Below are 12,532 nucleotides of genomic sequence, written 5' to 3'. Positions count from 1 at the left end.
ATTTCATGACCTCGTCCCACATCATCTTGGGTCAACCTCTTCCACAGTTAAAGATCAGCACTTCTTTATGCAGCTGTCCCTGCCCATATCAGCACAGTCTTCTCTCTTGCACACTATATCCAATATCTCTTATACCCATTTTTTCTATTAAGCTAATACAGTAATAGTCAAACCTTGTCTCTCTTGTGTTGCCTTTTTTTGTCCTTTATTAGTTGTTGCCTTTACAATATATCAAAAAGGATGAAAGGCCCTTCCCAAGCCATAGGTTCATAAGGCTGGTTTCCTGCATTCTATGGCATATATATTCCCCACAAAACAGGATGTCAATCAGTTGTGAGATTACTCATTTTTGCCAGCTGAGTGAATTGGAGCAACGTGAAATGAAATGCTTCGCAGAACACAATTAATCACCTGGTCTAGGAATCAAAACCGCAATCTTACGATCATGAAATCCATGCCTTAATCACTAAACTATGCACCTACACACACACTCAAATATATATAAATATATATATACTCTTTTACTCTTTTTTTTAACTTGTTTCAGTCATTTGACTGCGGCCATGCTGGAGCACCGCCTTTAGTCAAGCAAATCGACCCCAGGACTTATTCTTTGGAAGCCTAGCACTTATTCTATCGGGCTTCTTTTGCCGAACCGCTAAGTTACGGGGACATAAAAACGCCAGCATCGGTTGTCAAGCGATGTTGGGGGAACAAACAAAGACACACAAACACATATATATGACGGGCTTCTTTCAGTTTCCGCCTACCAAATCCACTCACAAGGCTTTGGTCAGCCCGAGGCTATAATAGAAGACACTTGCCCAAGGTGCCGCGCAGTGAGACTGAACCCGGAACTATGTGGTTGGTAAGCAAGCTACTTACCACACAGCCACTCCTACACCTATATATATATATATATATATACATATATATATATATATATATATATATATATATACATATATATACATATATACTACACTCTCTGAGTGGTTGGCGTTAGGAAGGGCATCCAGCTGTAGAAACTCTGCCAAATCAGACTGGAGCCTGGTGTTGCCATCCGGTTTCACCAGTCCTCAGTCAAATCGTCCAACCCATGCTAGCATGGAAAGCGGACGTTAAACGATGATGATGATGATGATGATGATATATATATATATTGTGTGTGTTTGAATGCCAGTGTAAAAACAGCAATACTGTGAACTTTTGTATCCAGTAATTTGGCAGTTTGTCAAATAGAATTTTATAAAATAAGGCTGAATAAGTACTGAGATCAATACGATCAACTTAAACCCCTCAAAATGATGATGAAGTGGCAAATGAAAATGAAAGCAAACCTGGAATTCCTTTCGAAAACTGGTTCAAACACCTCAAAAAACTTCTCTTTGGAAGTTGTTGAAATGGAAGGAATATCATTGTCAAATTCAGCATCAACACTGTCATAAGCTCGACGTTTCACGGGATTCCCTAATATTTCATATGCTACAGCAAAAAGACACCAATAAAACATAAAGTTAGAAGAAGAGTAAGCAAATAAGTTATGGTCCTACTTTGGCAAGTGATCTACAACTTCAAGGGTGATTGCTTTAAGTTAGTTTTTAGTTTCTTTACATTGCAAAACTCGCAGCTACCAAGCTTGTGTGATCTACATGCTTATTTTAATTATTATATTGTTTATTCTTGGTTTCTTATTTACCAAGACATAAATGAAACATGGTTTTATTATTATTAAAACAGTAAGAATTTTGAAAACATACATTTATAATGCTAAGTATGTACAGAAGAATTTATTGTAAAAAAATCTTGAGCCGACATCTTAAGGGTTTTCAGAAATTGCAATGTAAACTAAAAAGTAACCTAAAGTAATCACCCTTTAGGTTGTAAATCACATGCCAAAGCAGCATCAAAATATCTAACATTTCTATATTCATGACATAAAATATGATAAATTTAAGTTAAGATTGATTAGATTACACATTGGTATAAATGTTGCCAGAAAACTCAACTGTACAGTTATGGGCATCTAATGTAAATAGATGATACCAGTTGGGTGACAAAATGTTGTGAGATGGTGGTAACAGGTACCTAGAGTAGAGATAGTATTTTGTATTTGTCATCTAACACATCAAGGTGCTATTGATGTGATAATGCCAACAAATGTGGGAGCATTCTAATTGTCTGGTGAGCAGCAATTCTTATTAGCTTGTCTGTAACCACTACTATTAAACATTCCACTCACTAACTATTAACAGTTTCAAATCTGTGTCCTGACATCAGTTGAGCTTACTTTTCATTTAACGTCCGCTTTAGTCAATTCAAATATATGTATAGCTCATGTGATACAGAAAACTCATGGTTTTGTTGTAGCTCAATTGCAAGATAGAAAAATATAGTATTTGTTTTCTTAAGCCAGAAAATATAATAAAATGCAGTTTGAACTCAAGACAAGGTCAACAATGCAGCATTTTAAACACCGCCTTCCAGAAGCAAGAAGAAAAACAGCGGAAACAGAATTAAAACCAATATTTTTACCATTTGGCCACCACCATACCACCCAAATGAGAAAGCAAGTTTATAACAGTCACATTATAAATATTCAGCACATTATAAAGAGAGACAGATGTTTTTGGTAGCTTTATCCCAAAGACTAATAGCTTCAATAAGTTACAATACCTACCTTTAGATATGCAGGTAAAATAGTCATCATCTTTCACAATATTGCCCAATTTTCTTCGTTTGTCAGGATGGTGCTTCAAGACTTTAGCTTTATCTAAAAAAAGTACATTAAGAAGACAATAAAAGAGAGTACCTGATATAGAAAGTAATGTGTCAAAATATAGTTATTAAAAGTAAAATTTTTAATAATTATATTTTGACACTCTGAGAGTTTCATGTCTCTGACTTAATAAAAATTAAGCCATGATCTAAAAAACTGACAACACACAAATAATTAAAACAAAAATAAAAAGGAAATATTCGATGAAGATAAAATAAATATTTTGACTGAATAAAATCAGCTAAAAAAGCAGATAAAATTGGGTAAGAAAAACAAGACCCACTATTTTAAATAGAAAATCAATCATGTCATCTTATTACAGAATAACTTCTACACCTTAGTCTGAAAGAAAAGTATAAAAAGATGTATTTACACAGCCGTATCTAAATTTGTAATAACAGTTTTAATACTTACATGCTTTTTTAATATGGTTGGCAGTGGCATTTATACGTAACTTTTTGAGTCCAAGGACTGCATAGTGATCTTGATTCTGCAACAGACATTGGTTATTTAGGAATTCTATTACAGAAAATGCTTTCATTTTAATATGCTGCCTGAATACTAGGAATGACTTCCAATACTTTTCTACTCATATAACAATTTGGAATGGAGTAACCAAGGGAGTATCTGTGGATACAAAACTGCAATAAAATTGTCCTCAAATTATATTCTAGTTTTAAAAAAAGGTAAAACAAATTAAGCATAGTTCCTGATAAACAAAAAAAGATCAGATGAACCTGGCTGGAATGCCTTTCATCACAGCTCTGTACTCTGGTTGATAAACAACAATAGTACTGGAGCTGATGGAGTAGGAATGTTGTTCGCACAGAAATTGATAGAATCAAAATAAAGGTGACAGAATAATAAAGCTTAGACAAGTTGTAGGTAATATGATTGCAACATGCACTAGAATTAGACAGACAGATGAGCAAAAGATCATATCATGCAGTTTGCCTCAATAATAAATGTCACAGTTGGTGACTTTAATGGACGGATTGAGCAACACCAGAATGTTTCTTCCAAGGTCATCATTTCCGGCTATCGCTGCGTACAACAGAATGTACACCAACATGAGATACCACATGTTAGTTTTATCAGCCATACTTTTCCATGTTGGCTTAGGGCATGTTGGAAGAAGGTATCAATTTCAGAGTTTTCTTCTAGATTGATTGCTTTCATCACAGCTAAGGTGCTCAATCTACTCTTACAAAAATCTATTTAACCCCTAGATGGGACCCAAACAAGTACTACTGTTCTGGGTCAGAACAGACTTGGTAATAATGGTAATTAAGGGGTCACTCCATGCTCCCCACAACTCTAGAACTCCCCAACTGGAGCCTCACTACTGGATGCAGTTTATTGTCATACCCAGGGACTCCAAGGTACATATAGGCAATGACCATAGTACAAGAAATGCAGAGCAGTCAAGGTTTTTGAAGTCTTGTGATGCAAATGGTCTAGACCAGAGGTCCCGAAACTTTTTCAACCATATGTGAAGAGACTGTAAAAAAGACGACTTATTTGAATTTTGTAAAGACTAGTACTGTTGAAGGAGACTAGATTGTCATGTCCCAATGAAAGATGCTTTCAAGACCTCTAGTTTATACAGAAACTGCAAGTTTGCTGTGAACTGATAACGGTATGCAGAATATTAAGGAAAAGAGAAAAATAGCATCATCAGTGATGGAGTCTGTATGGTCAGAATTGATAAAGTGGTTATCATAGCTGGACAATTTAACTAAAGAGGTCTCATGGCAGTCTTGATCAAATGCCTTACTGACATCAAGGGTAACAATATTGTGTCCATCAATGTTCATTGGGTGAGAGAATATTTGAGCATGCCATATGGAAATCATCTTTGAAAGATCTGGATCCACAAAACCTACACTAATGATCAAAAAAAGAGAGACAGACAGATAAAATGATGAAGAGGTCATTCTTTGAGACCATCTCCATAATTTTGGAGATTAGCAAAGTCACTTCTTTGAGAATATGATATTCATATTTCTGAAGTTCTCAGAGCTAACTCAAAGGCAATATTGCTTGAGAATAATGGCAGGGACCCAATCAACATGGATGGCATTGTCTTCACATGTGTGACAACGTGTAGATAAGAGTGAAGTAGAATAGAGGAGAGACTGGTAGGAATTAATGTGTACATGTGAAATGGGAATCAAAACAGACAATAAATATGATGGTTTTGTATCAACAAGAGTACTATTTAAAGAATGGTTATTGATAGAAAAAATTTCAGTTACAAAATTCATTTGCTCCAGTAAACACAATGCAATATTTTACTTCTTATAAACAAGTTAGGCGCAGGCATGGCCGTGTGGTAAGAAGCTTGCTTATCAACCACATGGTTCCGGGTTCAGTCTCACTGCATGGCACCTTGGGCAAGTGTCTTCTACTATAGCCTCAGGCCAACCAAAGCCTTGTGAGTGGATTTGGTAGACGGAAACTGAAAGAAGCCCGTCGTGTGTGTATATATATATATATATATATATATATATATATATATATATATATACATGTATGTATATGTTTGTGTGTATGTGTTTGTCCACCCAACATCGCTTGACAATCGATGCTGGTGTGTTTACATCCCCGTCACTTAGCGGTTTGGCAAGACAGACCGATAGAATAAGTGCTAGGCTTACAAAGACCCTGGGGTCGATTTGCTCAACTGGAGGTGGTGCTCCAGCATGGCTGCAGTCTCAAATGACTGAAACAAATGAAAGAATAAAATTCAGAGTCAACTAACACAAAGCTAATACTTCAATGCTACTCATTTTCTCCACTTCTCAGGAAGCTGAGAGGAAAATGTTGATCCAACACAGTATATACATGCCGAGTTACTTTTAATCAAGTTGTTTACATAGGATGCTCCTGTGGGTCTCATTTGGTGCGACTGATGGCTGGGAAGAAAAAAAAAAACAAACATAAAGGAATATTTGGTAAATAGATGTTTCAGATACCTTCCATTCACGAGGATCAAGGCTGAAAAGTAGAGTTTCATCTTCATCATCTGGTAGTTCATCTTCACTCGAACCAGACTCTGACTGGTCTAGGTCCTTGCCATCAAAGTGTTCATGAGAATATTTATGACGCAACTGTATTTGGAACTGTTCGAATAATCGACCGACTGGTTCAACAAGGAGTTCTAGTGGAGCTGAATAAGATACAATATATACATATATGAGAGGGGAGGAGTGAAGGGGGTTAGGTACATATATATACATAGAGAGGGGGGAGGTGAAAAAAAAAGAGAGAGATATGCATTTCTTTCTTTTCTTCAATTGCTGTTATCCAACTGAAAATATACACATATTCAGGTAAAAGCACCTGTGCATTGACACATAAAAGTGCCTGTGCGGCGTCACATAAAGGTACCCATCCTGCATATGTCCCTTGCAGGTGGGATATTGTACAGCTAGTTGTGTTGCATTCACCAGTGCACAACAAGCTGTACAATATCCCACTTGCAAGGGACAGATGCAGGGTGGGTCGAAATGATTGTTGTGTTGAATAATGATTCTTGCTGACTCCATTTTCTCTTTCGTTCATTCATTATAAACTCAACAAACACTGCGGAATTCCTGGCATTGATCCAATGACACTTATACTATAACTATGAATGACACCAGGTAGCCTAACCAGAGAAAATATATATATATATCATCATCATCATCATATATATATATATATATATATATCATCATCATCATCATCGTCGTTTAACGTCCGCTTTCCATGCTAGCATGGGTTGGACGATTTGACTGAGGACTGGTGAACCAGATGGCTACACCAGGCTCCAATCTGATTTGGCAGAGTTTCTACAGCTGGATGCCCTTCCTAACGCCAGCTACTCAGAGTGTAGTGGGTGCTTTTACGTGCCACAGGCTCGAAGGCCAGTCAGGTGGGTACTGGCAACGGCCACGCTCGAAATGGTGTATTTTTTGTGCAACGATTTCGCTCGAATGACTTTTCACGTGCCACTGGCACAAGTGCCAGGAAGGCGACATATATATATATCGCTGGGCACAATGTGCTTCCATTATTGCTTTGATTGTGCCCTTGTCTTCCATTTCAGCCCGAAATTTTTCACTGTCCCCTTCCCATCATTTTGGAGGTCATCTGAGTGGTCTCTTCCTGTCTTATTCAAAAATTGCATGGGTCCACCTATTGTCTGTGAATCTTGCAACATGTCTGGCTCAGTGGAACATGTGCCTTCAGTATTCAAATCATATTGCTTGCTGCACTCCATTCTAGAATTCATTCATTTCAGATATGCTTCCACAATGTATTCCAAATACATGGGCCTCTCATGGGTCTCTGCATCATAACCAACTGTTGTTCTTCCTTTTTCATAGTAGCTGATGTCTCACTTGCCTATAACAACACAAGTAAGGCAGTGCCATCAAAAAAGATTAGCACATAGGTTGTAGCCTAGCTGTGCTTTGAGCACATCTTTAATTAAGGCAAATGACTTCCAACTTGCTGTGAAAACATTATCATTATTGGGGTAGCAAGTATGGAAGAGATGCGGCCATGCTGAAGTACCAACATAAGGAATTTTCTAGTCACACTAATTGACTCCAGCACTTATTTTTTTTATTCTTATTCTATCGGCCTCTTTTGCCAATCCACTAAGTTATGGGGACATAAACACACTAACACCAGTTGTCAAGCGGTGGTGGGAGATGAACACAAAGACACACACACACACATATCATCATCATCATCATGATCATCATCGTTTAACATCCGCTTTCCATGCTTGCATGGGTTAGACGATTTGAATGAGGACTGGTGAACCAGATGGCTACACCAGGCTCCAATCTGATTTGGCAGATATATATATATATATATACAACAGGCTTTCTTTCAGTTTCCATCAACCAAACCCACTCACAAAGCTTTGATTGGCCTGAGGCTATGGCAGAAGACACTTGCACAAAGTGCCACACAGTGGGACTGAACTCAGAACCAAGTGATCAAGAAGCAAGTTTCATACCTCACAGCCATACCTACACCTATGAATATATAATTTTTTAAATATTATTTATACAACAGTATTATAGACCCCTTTTCAACCAATGTTATCAATCAGTTTGGCAAACCCAGTCACACCACTTATCGGAAGGGATGATAAGAAAAGCATGGTACAGCCTCTTTGCCACTGGAGGTCAGAAAGTGTCACATACACATTGCAGATTTCATAAAAAAACAAAATGAACAATTTGTATGGGAGAAACACAGAAAGGTAAACGTTTGCTGGTTAGAGTTATGTCCCTTCGATAGGGATCAGAAAATGCCATCAAGGTTCAAAAGGTAAATACTTGAAGAGTATAGATGGATGTTGGGGACAAAAAGGGGGTAGATGTGGAAGGGAACAGGGATGGGGAGGGCAATTTTAAAAATCATGTGGACGGGTACATGTCTGTGTGTTTGTATATAATAAGTTGGGTGTGGTAAACTTATGCCAAACCCACAGATAGCGTGATGGGAAATAATGATGGTAGATCCCATGTCAATATTCCTGGCACAGACGACCAGTATCCAAGGACATTTTGAGTTCATGAAGGTAGGATCAGAAAATTTCATCAGTACAGTTTAGGTAGATGTTCTATCATCATCATCATCATCATTGCTTAACGACCATCTTCCACGCATGCAAGGGTAAGAGGTTCACAGGAGCAGGCCAGGTAGAAAAATTACCTTATGCTACTGTGTGTGTTTTGGCAGGGATTTTACAGCTGGATGGCCCTTCCTAACAAACACATACATATATATATATATATATATATATATATACACACAGTAATATATACATATATACAGTATTCAGTGGCCATATCGCGGTTTCTTATTTAAGCTTGCATCAATTCCTCTGTGGTGTTGGTTTGCATTTATAATAAAAAAAATATGTACAAATTATAAAATTAATTCAAAAAAATATACAGTACAGTACTTTTTCTACTTCGTGGATTTTCACCGAAAGCAGCAGGTTTTGGAATGTACACCCGCAATAGTCAAGGGATTACTGTGTGTGTGTGTGTGTGTATATATATATATATATATATATATATATATATATATATATAAATATCATATTTCTAAATCTCTCAGAGAGAGTTAAGCAGTAGTGATGCGATAAAGTTGTTGTATATTGTCAACTTAATGTGACAATCCCAATAAGGGAATATACTACTGCTGTTTAGCCCTAGGAAGCTGGACCGCTTCCTGTCGGCCTTGACACAATTACTGTGTCCTTATGTTTGTGAAGGGGAGACAAACTCCTCCACCCATCCTAGTCAGCATTCAGGGATATGTTTCTGAAGTAGCATGACCAGCTGGTTGAAGAAGTCTGTCTAGCCCTGGCAAACATATATAATCAGAGTGAAATTTATTCACTGGTTACCAAAATATGAAATATCATATTTCTAAATCTCTCAGAGAGAGTTAAGCAGTAGTTGCGAGGGCTAGACAGATTTCTTCAGCCAGCTGTTCATGCTACTTCAGGCTGATGACGAGCAAAGACTCAGAAACATGTCCCTGAATGCTGACTAGGCTGGGTGGAGGAGTTTGTCTCCCCCTCACAAACATAAGGACACAATAATTGTGTCAAGGCCGACAGGAAGCAGTCCAGCTTCCTAGGGCTAAACAGCAGTAGTATATTCCCTTATTGGGATTGTCACATTAAGTTGACAATATACAACAACTATATATATATATATATATCATCATCATCATCATCGTTTAACATCCGCTTTCCATGCTAGCATGGGTTGGACGATTTGACTGAGGACTGGTGAAACCGGATGGCAACACCAGGCTCCAGTCTAATTTGGCAGAGTTTCTACAGCTGGATGCCCTTCCTAACGCCAACCACTCAGAGAGTGTAGTGGGTGCTTTTACGTGTCACCCGCACGAAAACGGCCATATATATATATATATATATATATATATATATATATATATATATATATATATATATATTTATATATACCCATATATATGTATATCCATAAATAGATATGTATCAACATATATAAATGATATATACACAATATAAATACACCATGTTAATATACCATGTTAATATATACAGGGATTCATTTTTTTCTCAGTCATTTCATGTTAAACCATTAATTCCTACACATTTTCCTCTCTTTGATTTTTCTTTCTCTCCCCATTTTTTCCTTCACATCCCTTTCTGTCAAAAAGCCTAAGTTTGAAACGTCAAAGACTTTCTCAATCTTCCCAAGCATCACACCAATATACTTGCTTCCTGTTCCCTCACCTGTCTTTGTCTTTAGTTTCCTGTAAATTTGAACCCTGTGTGCGTGTACATATGTATACATACATGTATGAACACACACACACACACATATATATATTTACTCGAGAACACAATGCACAGCCCAATCTGGGAATCGAACCCACAATCGGGAGTGCAACAACCTAACCACTAGACCACGTGCTTTCATATATACATATACACTCATACAAATACACATGTATTTATATATATATATATTGTTGTATTTGGGGATGGTCATGTTGCCAGTTTAGCCAATGAAAACACATGCACTGTATATTTGGTGTTCACTTGCTTCAGCTTTATTTTATATTATGATTAATATAAAATAAAGCTGAAGTGAACACCTAATATATAGTGCGTGTGTTTTTATTGGCTAAACTGGCAACATGACCGTCCCCAAATACAACAATATGTTTCAACACACGAATTCACATCAAGAATCTTGCAAAACGAATATATAAACGTATATATATATATATATATATATATATATAACTCAACAAGAAGTTTATAGAACGCTATATTCATCTTCATTTTGATGACAAATGACTTATAACTCTTTGTGTTTTATTCTGTCAAAATTGAAGCTTCACACTGTATAAACTATTGATAATGGTTAGTAAAACTTGGTATAGTTTCACTGATTTGTCAACAAGCAGACAATATAAATAAAAACGTTTTATGTTTTCCCAAGAATATGCAGTTCTTTCGTATTTCAATCAATGCAAGCAGCTCCAAGTGAACGAGTGCTTCGCTGTGGTGGTTGTTAGTCCTGTTAGAAATAGCTGCCAAATTTCCCACAGGTTATATTTTACTATTTCCAGGAAACGTTACATAAGAACATTGACAATAGGTCTGGTCAGTCAGTACTGAACTGAAGTGTCTAAACAACTCACAAGTGTTACCCCTACGTCTGAATTAACGCACACAGACGGGTTACACGACAGTGATTTCGCGGTTGGGATGTGGTACATTCTCTCGGGGTTATAGATAAACTAGATCACCTGAAAGTAAAGGAAATAACTGCAACCTAGAATTTAAATCGTCACAGACCTCGTCCTTCAGATTTCCGTTATATGTATAGCTTTCATCGTCATGCGTTCGATCCTAATGCATGGTATCTCAAGGAAAGTGCCTTTATTATAAGCCTCGAATAAGCCCAAACATTATAAAGTGAACCTGGGTAGATGGATACTTTGAGGAAGGCTAGTTGGATGCATTGTAACGGTGATTCAACGGCCTGACCTAGTCACATATTCTGATTCAGTTTGGAAATTACATTGGGGTACACGTGTGAGGAATACTCAGCCATGTGTACGTTAATTTAACGAGTCGGATGTTCAGATGATGGGACAACTGAATGATTATCGTTAAAACTGACGGAGGATCCATGAGTACACCTACAACATCCGACACACGTGTTTCAACATTGTAATTCATTCATACGTATTACTTGTTAAACAAAGCTTGCCAGTGGAAATTATAAATTAGTGAAGGCCTTCAAAATATCTGAATTCATTTAAAATGTTATCAAATACATTCAATCTTTTTTTTTTCTTCCCTTTTTTTTTTTTTTTTGTTATAGAATCGTTAACATTTCGACAGAAAACACAGAGCTTATAGATGAATACAGGCAAAATGTAAAATGGCAAAAACATTAGAAATAATATTAATGATGTAAAAAGTGAAGTTTGGCGCTGAAAATTACACAATCAGTTGTTAATAATAATTTATCGTTCGTTTGTTTACCTGAAACGTGCCCCAGAATATTGATTTCGTCATCTTCTCCAGTGTCAAGTAACATGTCTAAGCTTATTGCATTTAAGGACAATTAAATATAAATAAAAACTGAATAATGATAGACTTTTTTGTAATTATTCTTAATATTATTTAGTTTCGTTTGTTTGTTCGTTTCGCTTCCAAAACTCGTCGTCGTTTTATTAACTTGAATTATAAATCCGTTTTTTTTTTTTTTCTGCTGAGTTTTACATTTAATTTTTTTTTTAAAGTCTGTTAATTAATTTTGATTATCACATTAACTAATAATATACGTGGTGGTGTTTTTCTTTCGGTCCATCAGCAACAGTCTCTCTATACAATCCATCATTATTCTTTATACTTTATTCTTCAGTAAATCATACAATCGGTTGGTTATGTCTGACATAAATGAAAATTTACAACTTTTTTTATCACTTGGTTATGCCTTCACTAAGCAACCGGTGAACAGTCACGAAAGAAAGAATTCTGAACGGACACATTTTTTTATTTTATTGTTGTTAACTATATGTTATATTGAATGAAACATAAGGAAAGACACGACAAAAGAATCTGTATTTCAATGATACAAATATGAAAAGAAGCGCTGGCAAAAAGATTTTTATCTAGATTTTTGTAACTGACCGGAACATAATTTCCCAACCGTTGAC

At 36.4% G+C, this 12,532-nt stretch overlaps 1 protein-coding gene across 1 annotated transcript in view; it reads right to left on the bottom strand.

The window, feature by feature from the left end:
• Window positions 1-12,309, bottom strand: part of LOC106881391 (dnaJ homolog subfamily C member 2) — a 32,784-nt gene extending 20,475 nt beyond the window's left edge. Inside the window, exons 1-5 of the mRNA XM_014931767.3 lie at window positions 11,856-12,309; window positions 5,758-5,951; window positions 3,194-3,269; window positions 2,681-2,773; window positions 1,341-1,485 (exon numbers count right to left, since the gene is read on the bottom strand). Coding sequence (XP_014787253.1) covers window positions 1,341-1,485; window positions 2,681-2,773; window positions 3,194-3,269; window positions 5,758-5,951; window positions 11,856-11,910 — 563 coding nt within the window. The 5' untranslated portion in view covers window positions 11,911-12,309. The remainder of the gene's footprint in view (window positions 1-1,340; window positions 1,486-2,680; window positions 2,774-3,193; window positions 3,270-5,757; window positions 5,952-11,855) is intronic.
• Window positions 12,310-12,532: the final 223 nt, after the last annotated feature.

This window comes from Octopus bimaculoides, chromosome 10 (genome assembly GCF_046866305.1).
Source record: "Octopus bimaculoides isolate indiv1 chromosome 10, ASM4686630v1, whole genome shotgun sequence".
In the NCBI taxonomy this organism is placed as follows: domain Eukaryota; kingdom Metazoa; phylum Mollusca; class Cephalopoda; order Octopoda; family Octopodidae; genus Octopus; species Octopus bimaculoides.
Note: the sequence above shows the minus strand (reverse complement) of the source record. Positions and strands in the feature narration are given on the sequence as shown.